Source organism: Eptatretus burgeri, chromosome 3 (genome assembly GCF_056783735.1).
Source record: "Eptatretus burgeri isolate ZD-2024b chromosome 3, Ebu_testis_v1, whole genome shotgun sequence".
Taxonomy (NCBI): Eukaryota; Metazoa; Chordata; class Myxini; order Myxiniformes; family Myxinidae; genus Eptatretus; species Eptatretus burgeri.
In genome coordinates, this window is record NC_140963.1 from 93,222,438 (window position 1) to 93,246,008 (window position 23,571).

The following is a 23,571-nucleotide window of genomic DNA, read 5'->3' on the forward strand; positions in this document are numbered from 1 at the left end:
TCAGATGTATTTCATTCTCACGTTAGAATCTTACATTGGTTGAACCTCATGGAGCTGCCACAGCACATTTTCCGCAGGACGACGATTCATAAGGCCATGTGGTAAAACAACCAAGGCGTTTGTAAATTACTCAGAAAACTACCGGTATAAAGGCTCCCTTGAGTGAAAGACACTATGGATGGGATCTTTACCATCCATGTTTTCAGATATGCCTAGTGTTTGTTAATGGTTTGTGTGGTGGGCTTGGGATCCTCAGATCCTGAGTTCAAATACCCACTCGGCTGTTGAATTAATACCAGGTGGGGTTAACTCTGCCTGTCATCCTTCCGAGGTCGGCAAAATGAGTGCCAGCTTGCTGTGGTATCCTGTGTCGGAGTGGCGACCCGTCCAGGATTGTATCCACAAGCCAAGGAGACTGCTTGGGCAGCACCAAAGCTCTGCACAGAGTATGGTCCCAATGGATGGATGGATGGTGCAGATGAGATTGCTCGCTTATGTTCCCTTTGAAGGACTGCATGTTTGATGATGCAATGCCAGTGTGGATGTTAGTTTTATTACTTGCTATGTACTTTTGCCATAAAGGCAAACCAATAATTTGCTGCTAATGCAAAAAGGAGCCATTTTGGCATTTCTCTAATGGCTTTTCGTTTGTGTGTGGTTTTATGAACAGAAACTGAATTGATGAGTTCAGAGTTTATAACACAAAAGGTAATAAGAGCAGGAAGTACAAACGTCAAAGTGCATTGTATGGGATCGGAGAACATACACGTGGCATGGAAATGGAATGCCCAACTGCTTAATGAAAGTGATCAGTATATGGTTAATGGAAGAATTCTGACACTGCAAGTGGCCAGTGAGGACTGTGGTGGTGTGTACACTTGTCACACAATCCCCTTCGGTGAGATGCTGTCCAGCACGACTTTATACATTGCATGTAAGTTACACTCAAAACACTCCACGAAATGTCACTTTCACTGTGAAATGTCAACCACACGTTGCATGCATTTGATTTTTGCTCTGTTGATGGAAACTAATGGGTATATCTATTGTGAAACCATTTATGATCAATTCAGTGTAATAGCACAAGTAATGAGACGACAATCCGCATTTTCTCATGCAGACAAACAACTTCCAGTGAAATCGTAACTTTTCATTTTTCTAGTCGTGGTGATGTGGGTGTAGTGAGTTGCTATCGATTCTGGTAAGCTCTGGCTTGCTGACCGATAGGATTCCTTCTCATACTATGAGCTGGAATTACATACAGGGATGGCAGGAAAGCCTAGAGATGGACTTTAAAATTGGGTCCCATCTGCCAGCTTCCAAAACGACGCCTCATGAACTTTCTTCCTCCTCCCGCTTCCTCAGTTAAAAAGGGGGACGGTTGGAGGAAGGGGGTTCATGGAGTTCTAATGAACCCTCTCCCTCCTCCTCACAGTGAGGCCAGATTTCTTTTTTTTCACATGTTATTCGTCATTGTTTTTTTATGCAGCATTAACTGTCCTTTGGCGAGAAGACAACAATATAAACAAGAAAAAGAGCAATCAGAGATTGCAGACCTTCACCAGGACTTGTTTTGTGTGGCTTGCATAAATTTGTGTGGCGTTTGTGTCCTGGTGTGTTACGTAATAAATAAGAGACAGAACTGGAACTGCCACTTTATTAACTGCTGACAGTGATGACCGGGTACCAAGACGTCCCGCTTTGATGAAACCTCGCTTTGAATGGACACCTGACCCTGACCCATGACGTTTTTTTTAATGACTATTCAATTGAATTCAGAATGGGATTAAAATAAATTCAATTCAAATCAAATGGAAGACCAAATAGGTACAGTCCTGTATTGGAGTCATCAGAAGGAACCCAAACAAGTAAAAAGCAAAGATGAATTCATCAGGAGGAATCTGGATGGGATTCACATTTCAGCTGCTACTCAACCCCCAAACCCATCCAGGCACAGCCAAGTGAGCCTTATTCAAAAAAGAGCAAAAAAACAAAAAGAACCCAAATAAAAAAATAAAATAATTCTGGCTGCCAGACCATGTATCTGATCAAGTTGAAATTTAAAACATGTATTCCCCATCAATACTACAGAGACATGACAGAAGTAAATAGACAGCATGATTTTTAAAGAATTTATATATTTAACATTTTAAGAACATTTGATCCATTTTTAGCTCGCCTGTTCGAAGAACAGAGAGCGATAGCGATACCCCCGGCGTGAGCATAAGCGTCAACATGAAGATGTTTTTTTGGTGCAAGTTATTTAGAAGCTTGCCATTCATTTAATATGTGTATTCGGATGCTGATATTTGGCATGGAGGTTCCTTTGGGGTATATCATTGATGTAGTGAAGTTGAAATTAAAAAATAATTTCAAATGTTTTAAATTTTTGACTTGTTTTGAACTTAACTTTTTTGTAGCACATCAACGTTAAAGTTTTTTCCTTTCTAATGTTTTTATCTACCACACTATTTTTTACTGATTACAATATACAAATACATATATTGCTTTAAAATTATTTGGATCGGGCTTCACTGCAATGCTTTATAAACTAGAGGGGGAGCACTCGGTAGAGTGCAAAACCACTGCCGCCAATACTGCTGGGTCACTTAAGTGAACCTGATATCCTATTCATTGTAGGTCAAAATGGATCAGACGCTACTGAACCACGATTGAATAAACTAAACTAGATCGACGCGCATGTAGAAATGCCAAAAAATAAATCGAAATTTTTTTGATAAAAAAGTTGCAAAATTTGTTGTTTTTTTCTCTAACAAATTTTTTTGGGGGGTTGGAAATCACTAAAAACATGTAGAAATGCAAAAAAAAAAAATTCAAGTATTCTTCAAATAAAATCGAATTTTTTTTGAAAAAAAGTTGCAAATTTTTTTTTTCTCTAACAAATTTATTTTTTTTTTTGGTTGGAAATCACTTAAAACATGTAGAAATGCAAAAAACAAAAATTCAAATATTTTTTCAAAATGGCCGCCATAGCGGCCATATTGGACTTTGGACCAAGTCCAAGATATAATGGCATGATCCTTGGACCATACCTAATCCCCCCACCAAGTTTCGTCGAAATCCGTACAGGAGTTTTTCCGTAATATTGTTCACAAACAAACAGACCAGGGGTGAAAACAGTAACCTCCATCCATCTTCGATGGCAGAGGTTAAAAATATCATTAGACTAGTCTTTTAAAAACGATAAATGTATAAAACAGGCGAGCATTGGGTGGCTTTGACACCAACTCTCTGGTAATACATACACTAGTATTTGGTAGACTTGCCATTTGCAGATTTCAATGCTTTTACTCTTTGAGGCATATAACTAATGAGTTCTGAAATTTTCTCTTGTGGGATTTCTGCCCAGGCATCATGTAAAAGGTTTAGCAATTCTTCCTGTGATGTTGGTTTCCTGGACTTTTTCCGCATAGCTCAATCCAAAATCGTGCAGAGGTGTTCAATGGGATTCATGTCAGGAGACTGACTTGGCCATGGAAGTCGCTTGATCCCATTTCTGTCCTGCCGTTCTTTGATCGTTTTGCAGTGTGGCATGGAGCTCCATCTTCCATGAACAGAGTGTTGTTTTTGACCATCTGACCAGTGGAGAAGACGGCACAATGTCCATCCTCAAGGATAGAAATGTTTATTGTAGAGTTGATGTTCCCAACACACCCCACAAGCTCTGACCATCTAGTGCTCCAGATTGCTCCCCACACCATCACTGAAAAACCAGCGTGTTTGACAGTTGGCTGCAATCGGTTCAAAGAGAACTCTTGACTGGGATGTCTCCAGACCTGTACGTGTCCAATTTCAGAAAATTGAGCAAATTGGGACTCATCTGAAAAAAATACAGTTTGCTAAAACTCCAAGGGTCTGGTGGCCATCTCATCAGCCCACTTCTTTCTCCTTTGAATGTTGTCTGGTCTAAGAAGAGGTTTTCTCCTTGCTGCTCTCACATAGTAGCCCAGTTGATGAAGGTACCGCATGGCAGTTCTTGGGCTAACTTGGACCTCCTCTGCAACATCTGCTGCCTTGCAATGGGGAGTTTTCTCAATGGACTGCTTGACAGCTCGAAGACACCTTTCTGAGGGCCCAGATCAACCAGAACGGGAAGCTATGGATTCCTTGCATTCGCTGGTGAATTGCACAATTATCTGATTGACCAGAGAAAGTGGAATGCCAAGGTTATGAGCTGTCTGACTCCACCTTCCGATTGGCCAACAATTCATCCTCTTTGAAAATACTAAAGGGTTCGAGGCATAGTTAATTGTTGTACAAGACCTAGGAACTCGTTTCTGCAAAGTAATAGTTGAATATTAGTTCAAATCACAGTAAAACTGTGTTGTACAGATGAAATGAAGAAATTTAACGTGTCTATTTACTTCTGTCATGTCTCTGTAGATCAAAATTGTGAAGTTTCACGTTGATTGATTAAACTGTTCAAGAGAAAACATTATTTAATATTTTCTTCAATCCAATATGGCTGCCAAGCCATATGACCTATCAATTATTCCTCAACAAACTTGTACACCCAAGGCTTGGGGAACATTTGTGTAAAGTTTCTCCTCGATATGTCCAGCCATTCTGGAGAAGAATTTTTATAGGTTTAAGCGTAAATCCAATATGGCTGCCAAACCACGTGACCTATGATGTCGTATTTGTGAACGTTTTCTTCCTCATGGATGTGGCAAATGTGTAAAGTTTCACCTCGACTTGCTCAGCCACTTCAGAGAAGGTTTTTGAATGTTATTCTTTTTTTAAGAATATGACCGACGACATCATCAAATTTTTTTCTGTGGACCATTTTATCCCTAGATGACCCTGAAAAATGTTCATACTGATCAGATGTAGCCTTCAACATCTGCAATGTGACGTCATAATGAAGGCACCAATGACGTCATTTAAAAAAAATTACACTTAATCCCCATGAGGAGTCCTTTCCATGTGCCAAGTTTCAACTTTTTTCCTTTGTGTGGTTTCAGAGATACAGAGGTCCAATTTTTTTTGGTTTTTCCAACATGGCTGCCACACCACATGACATGATGTTGAACTTATCAGTAAAACATTCTACACGAGTAGTTGCAGCTATAGTGAAAATTTTGTCTCAATCCAACAAGCGGTTGCGGAGAAAAAGATTAAAATTATGTGCGGACAAACAGACGACCAAACAAGAAAAAGATTTCGTGCAGAGCACGATACTTGCAAAATCCACCCCCCTCTCCAAGGGTTGCCACGGATACATTAAATTGCCCATTTCATTAAGATTAAAATTGACAATCTTAATCAAAGCTCAGGTCAATTGGATGAAAATTGATTATTTTTCAGATTGAAATTGATGATTTTAGAAGTTTGACCTTGAGTTGACCTTTGACCTTTTGACCTCAGAAATAGTTGGTTTTCAAATTCAGTGATGGACTATGCAATTTCTGCTTAATTTTCAGGTTAATCAGATGAAAATTGATGTTTTCAGATGAAATTTGATGATCTTAGAAGTTTGACCTTTTGACCCCAAAAATAGTTGGTTTCCTAATTCAGTGATGCACGATGCAAATCCTGTTTAACTTTCAAGTTAATCGGATGAAAAATGATGATTTCAGAAATTTGACCTCAAGATGACCTTTGGCTTTTGACCTCAAAATCAATAGGCTTCTCAATTGAGACTACCTCTACAACTTGGTAAAGTTTCATGACAATCGGTTTGGAATTGTGACCTGTCAGTGACAAAAAAGACAGACAAACAAACAAACAGGCAAGCCGGGAGGCGGCGATGGGTCGCCGAGCATGGAAACTATAAGATATTGAGCAAAATGGATATCATATAGCGGATAGGGAATCACCTTAAGATTATGCATATAAAATCTCATCCAGTTTCATCGACTGATAACAACTCGGTATCCATTTGAATGAAAAGTACCGAAAATGCAGTTTGAAATCGAAATCCCCAAAGTTCGAAGGGGTGCTGTGGGTGAACAAAGATCTAAATCGAAAATCCGGCTCGATCGTTTGTGCACAATGTATTCCAGACGATTAGTGTGAATTTTCATGACCATCCGACCATAACCCTAGGAGGAGTAGCATTTGGCGTGAAGGCACCTCCGGCTCTCGCATATTATCAATTTTTGCACAAATTGACCTTTGACCCCTGACCTAAGAGAAATCTGTCAATATGTCCTGAGACAAAGTTGTAGTACTCATTGAGTACCATGAACCTGCAAAGTTTCATTCGTATCGATGCACTCACCTGGTCGCTAGGGGCCTTCAATTTTCGCCAATTTTCGCGCATACCCTAATTGTAGGGGGCGCTGTGGGTAAAGTATTCCATATATCACAAAAACCGGAATATATTTGATAGAGCATCACCTGTAGATCATTCGTGCCAAATTTCATAACCCTACGTGGGATAATGGCTTTCGGAATTGATTTCGCATGAACGGTACCAATTTTGAAGGTTTTTCGGTTGTTGCTAGGGAACCAAAGAGTCCCAAGCAACCATCACAATTTCCAAAGCACTAGGTCATAAGATGTACCTACCACCCAAGTTTGGTCAAAATCCGCCCACGTTTACTACCAATTATGCTGATGACAAACGAACAAACATCCAAACGAACATCCAAACAAACAGACAGAATTACTGACAATAAGGGTCACCTATTTCGGTGACCCAACAATAACAAAATCGACTGACCAATATACTTGAAAAATCTTAGATTTTGCAAATAACAAACAAATCCAAATGCAATACCCTCGCCTTGGGTGAGGGTAACTAGAGTTCATAGAACACCTTACTGCAGTCTTGAGAAAATGGACACAGGACTTTATTGGTACTTGGACATGGGATTTCATTTGGAAGCAGTTTATTTGGAAGAAGAAGAAGAAGAATCTCACATTACCCTGCCCTGAGAATGTGAGTGGCAAGTTTTATTGTTCAAGATGGCAAACAGTTCTGCCAATATACTGCTAAACTGAAGGTTTTTGGAAATGCTAACAAGGCAATTTGTGTTCTGCAGTGTTCAAATGTTTAATTTGATTGAAATAAAATAAAAGTTTTAAACGGAGGAAAAACAATCCCGATGAATCAGAAGTTTCCACCATTGGTGCACCCTCTTTTACACCACCTTCTTAAACACATTAAATTGGTTATTCATGCCGATTGTGTCCTTTATGAATACCTAAAACAGTCTTTCCTGTTTGGAATGATTTTCAATTTAGTTTGACTACCAGAAAGACTGAAACAATTACCTTACTCCTCTCTGCGCATGTGAGCTCAGGACGGGATTCCATAGGGTAGGGAAGAGGGGTCTAAGTTGAGCCAAGGGGTAAGTTGAGCCACCTCCTGTGGATTTTCTTTGCTGTGTTCTCCTTCATCTAAAACGGCTTTTTCCTGACATACACAAGCAAAGGATGTGACTTGTTATGAATAGATGGCACCACCTTTCAGCTCTCTCCATCCTGACACTTCCAGTAGGGGTGGCTCAACTTGCCACATGGCTCAACTTACCCCCTTCTCCCCACCAATTTGCCAAATTCAGAGCCAAAGTACTGTATGTCTGAGAGCAGGATATCTAAAAAAGTTATGTACGAATTCGGACGAAATTTGGTGGAAAGGTTGGGAGTGTGACATGTACGAATTGATTCGATTTTGGTGAAGATCCAAATCCGATATTCTTCACCATTGAGAGATGGGGTCAAAAACGCTATACAGTACAATACACCACAGAGTATTTATATAAATTTCTCAATAATATTTTTACTATTCATATTGAATTTCACAAATTCTATTTGGTGTCGTTTTATGATCTGAAAGAAAACTTGTTTTAATCTGCTAACTGTAGCTCCCTGTGTTGGTAAACATCTGATCTTAGATGGTGATGTCTTTATGGGCATCCCAACTTTATCTATTGATCTATTGAAAAGTTTTAATCTATTGATAAGTTCAGTGTTGTATGTGGTTGCTCTCACGGTCATAATGATTTCACCTGTAACCATGTCATAGAATACGTTTTTTAGGAATACTGATGTCTAAGAAAGGCATTCCTACAATGTGGAATGGAAAAGCATCTCGTTTATCAAATAATTTCATGTGAATTTTATTATTATTGATATCGATTTGTAATTCCAAAAAAGAAACTGAGGTTTTTTTTGAGTTTGCTTTTCCTTTTTTAATTCGAGTTCTTTTGGATACACATCATCATCAACACACACACACACACACACACACACACACACACACACACACACACACACACACACACACACACACACACACACACACACACACACACACACACACACACACACACACACACACACACACACACACACACACACAGCTGGAATTATATATAGATAACACTCGGTGGTGCATTGGTTAGAACATCTACTCTCTTGTTGGGAGGTTAGTTTCAAACCTTGAGAAACAGCTGAAACGGATGAAGAAGAACGATATCAAACCTTGAAAAGGCACATACTCAGGTCCCCAGCATCAATTGTGACGTCATATCAAACGAAGAAGAAGAATTGTGACGTCAATCGTGCAAAAAAAAAGAAGATTTGTGACGTTATAGCACCTTGTCTTGTCATTGGTTGATAAATAAATGGCCATAACTTGGGAACCACTTGGCCGATTGATATCAAACCTTGAAAAGGCACCTACTCAGGTCCCCAGCATCAATTGCGACATCATATCAAACGAAGAAGAAGAATTGTGACGTCAATCGTGTAAAAAAAACATAAAAATAAATAAAAGAAGAATTGTGACGACGTCAATCATAGCACCATGTCCTGTCATTGGTTGATAAATAAATGGCCATAACTTGGGAACCACTTGTCTGATTAATATCAAACCTTGAAAAGGCACATCCTCAGGTCCCCAGCAATATACCTGGCAAGTTTCAATTAGATTGGACCAGTGGTTGTTGAGAAACAGCGGTTGCAGAGACACACACACACACACACACACACACACACACACACACACACACACACACACACACACACACACACACACACACACACACACACACACACACACACACACACACACACACACACACACACACACTGCAAGTAAAGTTATGTAATAACTCCTGTTAGCTGTTTCCTCTTAACATACAATCCTGAGCATGAGAGAATTATTGGCAGCCACCTTAGAAGTAAAAACTATGTTGCAGAATTGATGATTAAACCATGCTTGCCATACTACTACGTTGTGGCCTGCATACACGATGCACCTTTTTTTGCAACATAAATTTCACACGCTTTAGTTCCGTAATGTGTTGCACACATTTGGCAACTTTGTATGTGTAACATGATTTCATCACTGATGTGATATCACCCAATGAACTGATTGGCTGAGGTTGCAAGAAGGTCAGAAAAGTTCGAAGAAAAATGGCAAAAAATATTGCATTGCTATATTTTCTGCAATTCAACAGAAGCTGCAATCCTGTCCCCATTTAGCCTGTGTGCTGCTCCCTCGCACTGGCACAGTGGAACCCTTTGATTGATGGGAAAGTCTATTAGTGGTGATGCCGAACCAAAGAGCTTTCAGGTGACTTTAAAGTCTTAAAGGTCCAGATGCAACTCAGTTCTGAAAGCCGATTTTCAAACGAATTTTAAAGAGCTGCTTTGATGTTAGTGCATTCCAACATGTCATGCTTTGTGGATTTTATGAAATATTTAATTGTATTGTTTTTGATTTTTCAAACAGATGAGCCCGACAGGCCAGAACTTTCGTGTCAAGCCAAAAACCCTTTTATACTAACGTGCACTTGGACTGTGGGGAGAGAGACATATCTTCCCACAACATACCAAGTAAATGCTTCGTACAGGTATAACACATGCCATAAACTTGAATGAAGTGCAAATAACTTTCCAATATGATGGTGAATTATGACAGGATTCAAACATTTTATCACCGATCTTTATAGAGGCACACCCTTGAAGTGCTTCAAGAAGATAAACAACATCAACAGCTGCTTTATCGTTGTCAAAAACATGGATCTTAACAAATTCGTCATCACCGTAACAGCTTCCAACTTGCTCGAATCAAAACCCAGCAACACCTTGACGTTTTTCTTGAAAGATAAAGGTGAGTTAATGAAGGACCAGGTGATAATAATTTCATTGCTCAAAATACTCCACCGGTAGTAACCCCATCATATTGCATACCATTGGAATCCTCTTGGCAAACTGAGTTGCAAGAAAACATTTTCAAAACTACAGGGTAGGGGGTTCAGGGTGGGGGAAGACCCCAATTCTTTCTATGTAAATGTGTATCGTATAGTGCTAACTGGTGGTAGGCAGTCTTACAAATCTTCTTATTATCTATATCGCCAAGCTCACAATTCTGGCACCCAACACTCAATGTTGTCTATCCAGAGGCACTGCAGTAGTCAATATTGTGTAGTATTGCCTTATTGTATCATTATCACCAGTTTTGCCTTTTATTTCATATTAAATATTGTATTAATTGTTGCATTATTATTATAGTTTTGCCTGATAAATTTTCGTGATGAATTAATTGGAATTATACATAGTACCTGGCTCTCTTTTTATAAACTTTAACTTCCTTCTGCACAAAGTGGGTACCTCTTGTAGTTATACAATATGATGATCCCATGCCAATTTGTTTTGTACTATTTTTCAGTCATTCCTGACCCTCCCACCAAGTTGGAGGCTGCAGTGAAAGATGGGCATCCCAACTTTATTACCCTTTCTTGGAAATACCCACATAGATGGACTGGTTATTCTGAAGGATACAATCTTGTATTTCAGATTGAATACAAAGCAATGGAAGAAACGGAATACAAAAAGGTTTGTCCAAGCTTCACAAAATTAGCAATAATGTTTTTCATATTTAATGGTGGATTGGCTTGTTAATGTTTAATGTTCCCATCTGAAACCCTGGCTCATGATGTTGGGAACCGAGGTTCAATTTCGAGATACCATCGGTGTTTGTTCATTGTCTATGAATGTTCATGTAATTCATGAAAATTAATTTGTCGTGCATGTGATTTATGTTTGAAGCTCCTCTGTTAGCTTTAGATTATGTACTGTTTAAATATACTGAGGCAAAACAAAAATGTGTAAATTCAAATTAGAGAGCATTAGGGTTTGTTTGATGGGAATTTTTGCAGCCATTTCTTTTGGGGGGTGGGAGAAAGTTTGGGCATAGAAAGCTTGTTGAGCAATACATATATGAGGAAACTTTGAGAAAATACATTATATGTAAGTATAAAATAGTAATCAATAAAAATTATGCAGATTACCAAGAAGGGATTCCAAATCAAAAAATACCATAAACATCTATCTGTAACTACCTCGGCTATTCCCACAGAGGACCTGTTAAAATTTAAATTGTTCCTGGCTACCTCCAGAACTGTTTGAATACCACAGACAGGTTAATGCATGGAAGGCATTTCCTGTTTGTCAGGATGTATTTAGCAATAGCTGGTGTAGCACTTACTTCCTGGTACCCACTACAGTAATGGGGTCTGATCTTGACTCAACGCCTTGTAGCGTTTGGACAGTTCACTCTGGCAGGAGTTTCTGTTCCATGCTGATGGCAAATAAGCTTGAATTCAGGACGGAATGCCATTGAAGTCATGGGAACTCACTCCTATAGAGTGGTCCAATTGTATGACCATGCATTCTGGCCCTTCAGGGTTGGATGTGTGTTTGTTTGACCATGTGCTTCAGCCTTTGGATTGAAGGGCATGTGTATGCCAAGGGGACAGTCTTGCTGGATTGTATACTTTGGCCACAGGGTCAAGGTGCACATCCCAAGGTGTTTAAATGTTTTTTTTTGTCAACACTTGTTTTGGATAAAAAAGGGCACCTTCAAAAGAGGCAAATCAGCCCAAAACACATGTGCATGGATGTTCCCTCTTTGACGTGGACTGGTCGATAAAACTGAGAACTACATTATCTTTCCGGTATTGGCTGCAGTACAATCATATTGGGAAGTTAGGAGCTGTAACTCCACTAAGCTCATGCCTAATAGGCAGAGCCCATGCAACTGTTGAGCCAGAAGAACCTTGAAAATATATATGTGTACTTTCAGATTTACCCAGCATTGTGTGGGAAGAGAAATATGAATAAGTAACACTTTTCAGCCAAAGGACATTTGGAAACTGTAATACCCTCTGCCACCATCACCAGGTGGTGGAACAATTACATAGCAAATTTAAACCTATCCCCACCCCACATGAGGCCACAGCCACATAGCCTATGTTACCCCTCACACAAAGTTGCGGTTGTACCTCAATTTTGTAGTTTGTGACTTAAAATATGTGGCCATGCATAGAACACAAACAAACAAAGAGAGAGATTTTTGCCTTTTATAGGTATAGATATTGTCATGTCTGAGGCTCACTAATGTGATAGGCCTCAGCACCAGGATCCTTTGTCCCATGAAACGGCTGATTGGTTTCTAACCTACTATGTTCAGTTATTAATTAATCTTTACTGTTCCCCAAGGTCACCCAAATGAGCTGAAATTGATGGCACGCGCACGGGAAGCAGATGGATCGAACACGTTTCTTGTTTTCTTATCTTATCTTATAGGTTTATTTACAATGAATATGGGAGAAAAGGTGGACGAGACAAGCATTTCGGAACAGTCCAAGCAAATCGATAGACACGAGTAGGGAGAAGGCAATATGGACCCTATATGTAGGGAAGTAAGTACAACCAAACCCCCTTAATAGTGCCACAGATCACACTTGTACAAACATTACAATTGTAGGTGAGGACTTTCCTTTGGCATGATGTGAAGGTGGAAGGCGATGATGCAGCCCGTTATGTAAGCCAGTGACAAAGTGAGCCAGTGACGAAGTGAGCTCAAAGACGAGACAAGCCAGCCACTAGGAGTGCCAGCAATGATCACCACCTCGGGACATGCACCCGGAACAAGCCCTCATGACCTTCTCTCATTGGCCTATGGGGCAGGCCCAATAAAATGTCTTTCCCTACCTTTGGGCCCTACAGCGCTTGATGCCACTGTGGCTTGCACACATCGACCAGTGAGATCGTGACAGCCTTTTTTGAAGTGACACTTTTTTGTATGCCTTTTTGTGATGAGAAGTCTTCACCTGGCCCACCCGCAAACAAGAGGTGTTTACACATACAATATTACCCTGACTATCCTGTCTATAAATTGCGTACGAATTGCGTACGCTGCTGAACCCCTCAGCATCACATTTAACAAAACACCTCACTCTGACAGGTCCCTGTTACATGGCAATCAAACCTACTCGAATCACACGGACCACACTGAACTTACCACATTCTGGCTCTGGACATTCTCTGACGTTGCCCATAAAAAAAAAAAAAAAAAAAAAAAAATATATATATATATATATATATGTATATATATATATGTATATGTATATATATATATGTATATGTATATATATATATGTATATGTATATATATATATGTATATGTATATATATGTATATATATATATATATGTATATATATATATATATATATATATATATATATATATATATATATATATATATATATATACAGATGAAGAAAGGCGTTTCCAACCAAAAGTAAAACTACATCTATTCCGCTAATTTGAGCAATAAGCAAGAGCAGACCCAGTCTAAGGTGACGTTTCACCAGCTTCACAGCCGGCTTCCTCAGGTCAATAGATCCTGAGCCTTGGCACGTGTCCGCTTTTTATTTATGGTCATGTGCTGGTGCTCGCGGTCAAATGGAGGAGTACTGCTTTATTATATTTTGCAAACCACAAGCAAAATAAATGTCAAATCACATCATCGATGGGGTGCTTTGCTCTTTTTTGTTTTTACTTCCACATGATCTGGTGTTGCATGTGTGCGCGCTTGTTGTTTTTGTGTTTCCAGGGCACGAACACAGCTGGTGTTGTGTTTGGGTTCGACATGATGAGGTGTTGGTGGTGTGAGTGTTGAGGTTCTCGTTGGGTGTTGTACACATGTGGATGTGGTGTTTGGGATTGAGTGTTGTTTGTTGCTCACCTTATCCAGCCGTTTGCACCATCCAGTTTTCGCCATTTGCATCAGAGGTGTGTATTGTGTGGGTATGTCCACCCTCTCCCCAGTTAGACCACCCTCCCGGCTCTTCATGTGCCATGCTTCCAAAATCAACATGTGTTGTTTGTTGGATGTAGTGTCGAGGACACAGGTCCCATCAAAGTCAAGTTTGTGGCCAAATTGCAGGCAATGACGTGCTCTGGCTGACTGTGTCACCTTTCCAAGCCTAATTGCTCTTTCTTGTTCATCTAGCCTTTGTTTTAAATTTCATCCAGTTTCACCAATGTACATCTGGCTACAAATCTGACTTTGATGGCACCCGCGTCCTAGACACGACGTCCAATCAAACCACCGACCGACAAACATTGCACAACACATACGTCAGCGTAACGTTCCCCTTACCATCGATAAAAGCGACAACTACATTCACTACTGTCAAGCTGGAACCTCGACTCATCTGTAAAGAGGATAGCAGTCCAATCTTGTCTCCTAAAACAAAAACGTTGTCGCCACCAAGCTCGGCGCGCATATCGATGAGGTGGCAATTCCAGCAATCTCTGTGTGTCTGTCTGTCTGTCTGCGACCGCCGTTTCTCGAGGACCGCTGGTCGGCGTGGTCGGATGTTATGCTCACGTAACCAATTCCTGACAGTTCTAGTACTGATCGGTTACAAGCCAGGGGTGCTGTGAGCTGTCAAACTTGCTGTCTGGACCCGATTCCTGAGGTGCACCAACTGCATGTGGTTGTCCTGCCGACGTGATGTCACTTAGTCACCCAGAATGTGGACAGTCTCTGATGTTGCCAGTTTGTTGATAACGTCTTCAGAGTGACTGTACGGTGTTTTGATAAACACCAAAACGCATAGCCACAACGTTTTGTGGCATTTCTGCTTCAAGTATGCCAATAGCATCGAGACCAGCGTTTCTCAACCTTTTTACCCTTGTGGAACCCTTGAAATAGTTTTCATGTCTCAGGGAACCCCTGCATAAAAATTATTATATACCATTATTAATATCTAGCTCTTTTATATTTTTATCGTAGTTCACGTGGTAAATATAATATTTTTTTTCGGATACCTGGTTTTAGAAAAAAATGACCCCCTTTTTGTCAAATTTATTGGCAATGAAAAAAAAAAAACATACTGCTCGTTTATGAGACCTCACACCGAGGTTTTAATTCACACAAAAAAAAAAAATCTTTAAAAAAAAAATTAAACACCTCATGTAACTTGATCAACAAAACTTAAACAAATAAAGCTGAAGCAATAAAGGTAAACAGAAGAACTAAGAGAGAGAGAGAGAGAGAGAGAAAGAGAAAGAGAGAGAGAGGCAGGCAGGCAGGCAGACACTGAGACACTTCGCGCTCGGAAGCACAGAGAAGATAGATGGACACCGTGCATGCGTCCCGTACTTGAGTCAGTCACTCAATGATACACGAATCCGCCGCATACAGGACGTCCACTAACCAGTGAGGGCGGTTTCACACTGGCGCCATATAGACAACGTTAAATACATTCCCTATGGTTGTTATAATTGTAAATAATATAAGAGGTTGAAGCCTCTATTATAATAACCAAGGAGTTTCCTACAATATGCCGTACGTGTATAGTAAAATTACGAATATTAAATCGAACAAAAACTACTAAAAAATACATTAGCCTATTTATTACTGTTTCTCGCGGAACCCCTAGCGACCTCTTGCGGAACCCTAGGGTTCCGCGGAACCTCGGTTGAGAAACACTGATCTAGACGTTCATTTTTGGAAAGGCGTGGCTATGTTTACGACGTTTAGACTTCAAAAAAAAAATGGTTTTTTTCACAGCTGGAATGGTTTACCGAATCATGCTGCATTGCAAATTTGCTCAGTACCACATGTAGCAATGTCATGTGACCAGGGCCAGATTTTCCAATAGGCAACATAGGCCATTGGCCTCGGGCCCACCAGTAACTGGGGACCCACCAGGGACTTGTGGGTTCTCTGATCGGCCAAGGAGTAGGCAAGTAGGCCCTATAGTAAAATTAATCTATCTATAATTCCAGCAATCTCTGTGTGTCTGTCTGTCTGTCTGTCTGTCTGTCTGTGACCGCCTTTTCTCGACGACCGCCGGTCCGATCTGATTGAAACTTGCCAGGAATATTGCCGGGGACCCACGGATGTGCCTTTTCGAGGTTTGATATCGATCGGACGAGCGGTTCCCAAGTTACGGCCATTTATCTGTCGACTAATGACAAGACACTGTGCTAAGACGTCACGAATGACGTCACAATTAATGTTTATTTATTTATTTATTTATTTATTTTGCACGATCGACGGTCCGATCTAATTGAAACTTGACAGGAATATTGCTGGGGACCCGCGGATGTGCCTTTTCAAGGTTTGATATTAATCGGATAAGCGGTTCCCAAGTTACGGACATTTATCTGTCGACCAATGACAAGACACGGTGCTATGACATCACGATTGACGTCACAATTAATGTTTGTTTATTTTTATCTATTTATTTATTTATTTTTTGCATGATTGACAGTCTGATCTGATTGAAAATTGCCAGGAATATTGCTGGGGACCCACGGATGTGCCTTTTCGAGTTTTGATATTAATCGGACGAGCGGTTCCCAAGTTACGGCCATTTATCTGTCGACCAATATCTCCGAGAGAGGGGGGGATGAGAGTGGGGGCGAGAGAGGAGGGGGGAGAGAGGAAGGGTAGTACTAGGGGGGAGAGAGGGGGGAGAGAGAGGAAGGGTGAGACTAGGGGGATGAGAGTGGGTGGGGCGAGAGAGGGGGGGCGAGAGAGGGCTGCACATACTGGCACTCACCTACGGGCCCGCCCCTACGGGCCCGTACTAGTAAAATGAAATAAGGTAACGAAAAATATAACAGTACATTTTGAAATTTATTATGCTTCAGTTTCGTTGTATTTTTCCATTATTCCTATGCGCAAGATGTACATGATATGGAACTTGATTTACTTTGATGTACTTGATATGGAACTAATTTGATTAAAAATTATTGATGTGTTACATTATGTTGTAATTCTTTTTTTTTTACATTACAATATTACGAGATATATATATATATATATATATATATATATATATATATATATATATATATATATATATATATATATATATATATATATATATATATATATATATATATATACCGGGCGTAGTGGCGTGCGCCTGTAATCCGGCTACTCGGAGGCTTGGGTTGGAGGATCGCTTGAGGACAGGTGCTCTGCACTGGGCCGCGCTATGAGAGGGTGTAGAGCAGCCCGGAATCATGGCGAAACCCAATCCTTATTCCCTGTGTCGTAAGAGGTGACCAGGGTTGCGTCAGGAAGGGCATCCGGCGTAAAACCTATGCCAAATCAGTATGCGGAATGCGGATCATAACGGATGATCCGCTGTGGTGACCCCTGACGGGAGCAGCCGAAAGACGAACAAAAACACCAGCAACAACAACAACATATATATATATATATATATATATATATATATATATATATATATATATATATATATATATATATATATATATATATATATATATAAATATTTGGGGGAGGGCACTGATAAGGTTTGGCCTATGGCCCACAAGCAAGTAAATCCGGCCCTGCATGTGACTCAGTACACATGCACGGCAATTTGTGCATGCAGTGCATAGTATGCACGTGCAAGTTCCAGTTATTGACAGGTAAACTAGGGAACATGTCGAAGCGGGTGTTGGATGACCATTATATTGCTGAGGTATATGTCAGTATTATTTTGTGTAATTTTTTTTGGTGCACAGGAATGTGTGTGTGTGTGTGTGTGTGTGTGTGTGTGTGTGTGTGTGTGTGTGTGTGTGTGTGTGTGTGTGTGTGTGTGTGTGTGTGTGTGTGTGTGTGTGTGTGTGTGTGTGTGTGTGTGTCAGTATGCTCTCAGGTGTTTACTAAATTTTGTTTGCTGTCATCAGGTGACGGTGAAACTATTAAAATACGTGATCATGGATGTGAGAAACAATGCATGCCATCTGTTCCGAGTGCGTGCTCGGGAGGAATTGAGTCTTCTTTGGAGTTCTTGGAGTCAAACTGTGTTTGCATTGGCATCGAATGGTGATGTGGTTTTCTTTCACCTCTGTCTTCCTGCATATTATTCATTTATAAGGGTAATGCAAATTTTCCCTGGATTTTTGTTCATAAAAAGCAGATTAATTATGGAGATGTAGAATCTTTGAGGGAATTATTGTTTATAGTGATGGGAAGCAATACCCACAAGCATGTTTTTCATGCTTCAATGCATGTGCTGAAAATCAAGATGGCAGAAAATGAGAGAATGAAGAAGGTGGAGCAGCGAATAATTATGATATTTCTGGTCAATGAAAGCATCAAGAATGCTGATATATTATATATATATATATATATATATATATATATATATATATATATATATATATATATATATATATATATACATATACACACAAATGATTGGCTGCAGAGTGTGGTAATAATGTCCTTCCATTAAAGAGCACCTTAAGGCCCGGTCACACCTTGACGTTTTAGCCAGCGATGGCAACGTATTAAAATGTATGTAAAACGCTGGCTTACGTTGAACTTTTGATGTTTTTTTTTTTAAAGATTCGGACGTATTCATAGCGACTTGGTCTTATGTATAACGCATTGGTAATGGACACAGAACGTTTCGTTGTGTTATAGATAACTTATACCAACGAATGCTGAACCTGTTGTCGGCCTACACAACCGATGTCCAACGATAGTCTAACTTAGGCATAGCGCGTTGCACACATCGCCGACGATGTCGTGACGTAGCCTATTAAAAGGCTGATGCACAACGATTCGAATCATAACTGCCGTAGAAATGGAAGTGACAACATCGCGGTCACACCTTGGTGATCTTGCCAGCGTATGCCGACCTAAGAAAAATGTGTCTAAAACGTTGGGGCACGTCAAATACGGTATGAGTAAGTTTGGTATACGTGAGTAGAACGCTAAAGTACGCTATCATACGTCGTAGTAAGTAGAGTACGTCAAGAAATTTTAAACATGTTCAAAATTTTTGGACGTACTCGGCGTATGACACACGTTCCGCATGCGATGGGGATAAGTTTTACACACGATATGTGGACGCTTACACACGTCCACAAACGCTACTTATAAGCTACTCATAAGTCGAAACACATCGCGGTAATGTCTTTTTTACGCGAAACTTATTTCTAACTTATGTTTGACGTGCTTTGAACCAATTCTTTACGTAGTCCCAACACACATCGACGTATGTAGATGTATTCCAATGGCGTCTTCTGGTCGACAAAAAGAAATAAATGAACGTGTTTCTAGCTTACAACTGCCATATAAAGACGTGTTCCCAGCGGTTTTGGGAATTGGTATATAAAAATGCTGCTCATAAAAGGGGAACCCAACAGTGTTTTCGAGTCCTTTTTGAGTCGATGTCCATGTCAGCAGTAACAGTATCAGTATCAGTATTAGTATTAGTATTGGTAGTAGTTTGTTCATGTTGGCAGTAGTAGGCGAGTGTGAGGGGGAGGGTGTGGGTTATGATGGATCGTCCTTGCGTCCGCGTGTCCACGGGTAGGAGACATCTTTTCACCATTGTTCGAAGTTCTTCGCAGCTAATTTTTTATGGGGCTTTTTCAACAATGAGCTATAGCTTGTTTTTACGATTTAGGTCTATTCATAACGGGTTGGACAAATGCACAATGAACTAATAATGTGCATAGAGCGCTTTGATTACTTATAGATACGATATACCAACGAATAATTATCGTGAAGCCGGCGTTCACAAACTATGCCCAACGATAGCATAACTTATCCATATCATGCGGCAGTTTATCTTTGCCGGTGACGTAGGGTTTGCTATTCATAGGCTGCCACTCAACGATTTAAATGGCTGCATCTCCACTATTGAAAGTAGACGCTTGCGCTCAACAATTGGATTTTTTTTACACTCAACGACTTTTAAAGGCCCGGTCACACCTAGACGTTTTAGCCAACGTATGCCGATTTTTGAATTTTTTTTCTAAAACGCTGGCACACGTTGAATACGTTATGGGTAAGTTTTGATGACATTGAGAGCACGCTGAAAAACACTGCCATACGTCGTTGTACGTTGGCTTTAAACGTTGTACTTTTTGGTTGTCCTCAAATTTTTTCATGCTTGAAATTTCACGACGTATGCCGGCGTATGACTCACACGTTCCGCTACGCTGGCCACAAGTTGTATGCACGATCTGCGATCGCTGACAGACGTCAACACATGCTACTTGTAAGTTAATCATAAGTTGAAACACGCCGAGGTAATGTTTAGCGTACCCGAAACTTATTTCTAACCTATGATTAACGTGTTGTTGGCACGTTACGCGATCGTTGCCACACGTCGACAGACGTTACTTTTAAGTTACTCATAGGCTGAAAGACGTCGGTATAATGGATCGTCCTTGCGTCAGCGTCCACGGCCACGGCCAGGACACTTATTTGCAGCATTCTTCAAACTTTTATTAGGCATGACGAGGATGTTCACACTTCGATGTCTAGCTTGGCTATGATTCCAATTGTCCATCGGCAGCGTCTATTTAAAATAGTCGAGTTTGAGCGTTTTAACACGTTCAGAAGAAACGCTTCAAATTTCCAGACCCCAGCGTCAAAAAACAAAGGCGAGTGACAGCAATTTAAATCGTTCATTGTAAACAATGAAAATAGCTGAGTGGTACCGTTTAAAAGTCGTTGAGTGGAAAAAAAAAATCCAATTGTTGAGCGCAAGCGTCTACTTTCAATAGTGGAGATGCAGCCATTTAAATCGTTGAGTTTATCATTTAAATCGTTAAATCGTTAAACGCAAGGACGATCCATCATAACCCACACCCTCCCCTCACACTCACCTACTACTGCCAACATGAACAAACTACTACTAATACTAATACTAATACTAATACTGATACTGTTACTGCTGACATGGACATCCACTCAAAAAGGACTCGAAAACACTGTTGGGTTCCCCTTTTATGAGCAGCATTTTTATATACCAATTCCCAAAATCGCTGGGAACACGTCTTTATTTGGCAGTTGTAAGCTAGAAACACGTTCATTTATTTTTTTTGTCGACCGGAAGACGTCATTGGAATACGTCTATATACGTCGATGTGTGTTGGGACTACGTAAAGAATTGGTTCAAAGCACGTCAAACATAAGTTAGAAATAAGTTTCGCGTAAAAAAGACATTACCGCGACGTGTTTCGACTTATGAGTAGCTTATGAGTAGCCTTTGTGGACGTGTGTAAGCGTCCACATATCGTGTATAAAACTTATCCCCATCGCATGCGGAATGTGTGTCATACGCCGAGTACGTCATAAAATTTTGAACATGTTTAAAATTTCTTGACGTACTCTACTTACTACGACGTATGATAGCGTACTTTAGCGTTCTACTCACGTATACCAAACTTACTCGTACCGTATTTGACGTGCCCCAACGTTTTAGACACATTTTTCTTAGGTCGGCATACGCTGGCAAGATCGCCAAGGTGTGACCGCGATGTTGACACTTCCATTTCTACGGCAGTTATGATTCGAATCGTTGTGCATCAGCCTTTTAATAGGCTACGTCACGACGTCGTCACAGATGCCAACCCTCCCGATTTCATCGGGAGGCTTCCGAAAATTCACCCAAACTCCCGCCCTTACGATCACTATCCTTATCCTCCCGAAATTTTGATATTTTTGCACTGTTCACTAATCAGAATGTACTAGTATGAGAATTGAACGAAAAGCATCGTCTGCTACGTATAGCATGTGGTAACTCCATAACGTTCGCTGCTACCAAATTGTACGTAAAAAATTGCAAATTCAAATGAGGAGCAGCGAAACATTGGGTCTGGATCTCGCTTATGCGATCATGCACTGAGATTTAGTGCATGCGGTATGTGTGCAATACAGTGCATGCGGTATGTATGCACAGTGTATATGCATGCGATACGCTCACTGCATGCAGCTGGGCCCGTACCAGCCCGGCGGTCGCGACCACCGTGCGGTGTTTAACAGCCGCTAGAGTTCTACGAGTCGCGCTGCAGCTGTGGAACATCGACTTCGAAGTTACCGATGCTTCAAGCCCTCGATGTTGATTACGAAATGGCAGAAAAGAAGCTTACGAAGACCAAGAAATGGTCTCAGAAGTACAAGACCGAATACAGTCTCCAATACCCGTGTATTCGAAAGTCTGAAAGAGGAATTCATCATGCGTATTGTACAGTATGCAGCGTTGATATTTCAGTTGAGCACGGAGGTCGCGATGATATTCGGAAGCACGTTGGAAGCAAACGGCACACAGACATTGCAAAGGAGAGATCTTCGAGCACGAGTACCGGTACACTTCAGAATTATTTCACCAAACAAGGGACAAGCGAGGAAGAGGATGTTACCCGAGCGGAACTTCTCTTTAGTGGATTTATTGTGGAACATAACTTGCCCATATCAGTCTCAGATCATGCTGGACCTCTATTTCAAAAGATGTTTCCAGATTCAAAAGTTGCTTCAAAGTATGGATGTGCAAGAACAAAAACTTCAGCAATAATTGGTGAGTTGTCAAATGTTACTGCTTCATCTATTGCCGATATTGCTAGACTAGCTCCATTTAGCCTAGCTACAGACGGTAGCAATGACAGTGGTGAGGCCCAGCTATATCCTGTCCTGATTTCGTACTATGACAACAGTGCTGGGATTGTGAAGCAAGGTTTGCTAAGTTTGCCTGCGTGCAAACAAGATTCCACTGGAGAAAACATTTTCAAACTGCTTGATCATGAGTTCAGTGACAGGAAAATTCCGTGGGGAAATTGTGTTTCCTTTTGTGCTGATAATGCCTCTGTCATGGTGGGCAAGCACAAAGGAGTCGCTGCTTATATCCACAAACAAAATCCAGAGTGCTACATCATGGGATGCCCTTGCCATATGATGCACAATACGGCCAAGAAGGCGGCTCAGGCCTTACCCATTGAATTAGATGACTTTCTCATCGATATTTACTACTACTTGGACAAAAGTAGTAAACGCGTCAAAGGAGTGAAAGCACTGCAAGAACTCTGTGATGCCCCGACACACAAGATTCTGAAGCATGTCGCAACAAGGTGGCTGTCCCTTGGTCAGTGCCTAGACAGGCTGATTGAACAGTGGGAGCCACTTCGCCTCTTCTTCAAAGAAGAAGTACGAAGAAAAATGCAACCAACTGTAGCCAAGACTCTAACAACGAGCAAGAAGGACGGCACTGTATCTACTGCCAGTACTGGCACTGCAGGATCAAGCACTAGTGGAGCAGCATTCACCACTACCACTGCAGTATCTGCTGCGAAGAAGACAGCAGGGACAGCACCAAAACCAATGCTGAGAGCAGGTAGCATCACCGGCCCTTCATCACGTTCATCTACAAAGCAGATCCCTTCAGAGTCGAGAAAGACTGTGATAGTCCCATCTACAGGCAAAGAAGGACCCAAGTTAAGTTCTGCTTTTGCCAAATCACTTGATAGAAGC

The 23,571-nt window shown here is 40.7% G+C and overlaps 1 protein-coding gene across 6 annotated transcripts in view; it reads left to right on the forward strand.

Annotated features, from left to right (window-relative positions):
• The window catches only part of LOC147030457 (ciliary neurotrophic factor receptor subunit alpha-like), a 59,604-nt gene that overhangs the window by 24,041 nt on the left and 11,992 nt on the right, over positions 1 to 23,571 (forward strand). For 5 of the 6 annotated variants that reach the window (XM_085874509.1, XM_085874506.1, XM_085874507.1 and 2 more), the window contains 5 exons: positions 671 to 934; positions 9,710 to 9,830; positions 9,930 to 10,090; positions 10,649 to 10,815; positions 17,991 to 18,129. In XM_085874509.1, coding sequence (XP_085730635.1) covers positions 682 to 934; positions 9,710 to 9,830; positions 9,930 to 10,090; positions 10,649 to 10,815; positions 17,991 to 18,129 — 841 coding nt within the window. In that variant the 5' untranslated portion in view covers positions 671 to 681. The remainder of the gene's footprint in view (positions 1 to 670; positions 935 to 9,709; positions 9,831 to 9,929; positions 10,091 to 10,648; positions 10,816 to 17,990; positions 18,130 to 23,571) is intronic. The other variant, XM_085874508.1, reaches the window with a different exon arrangement.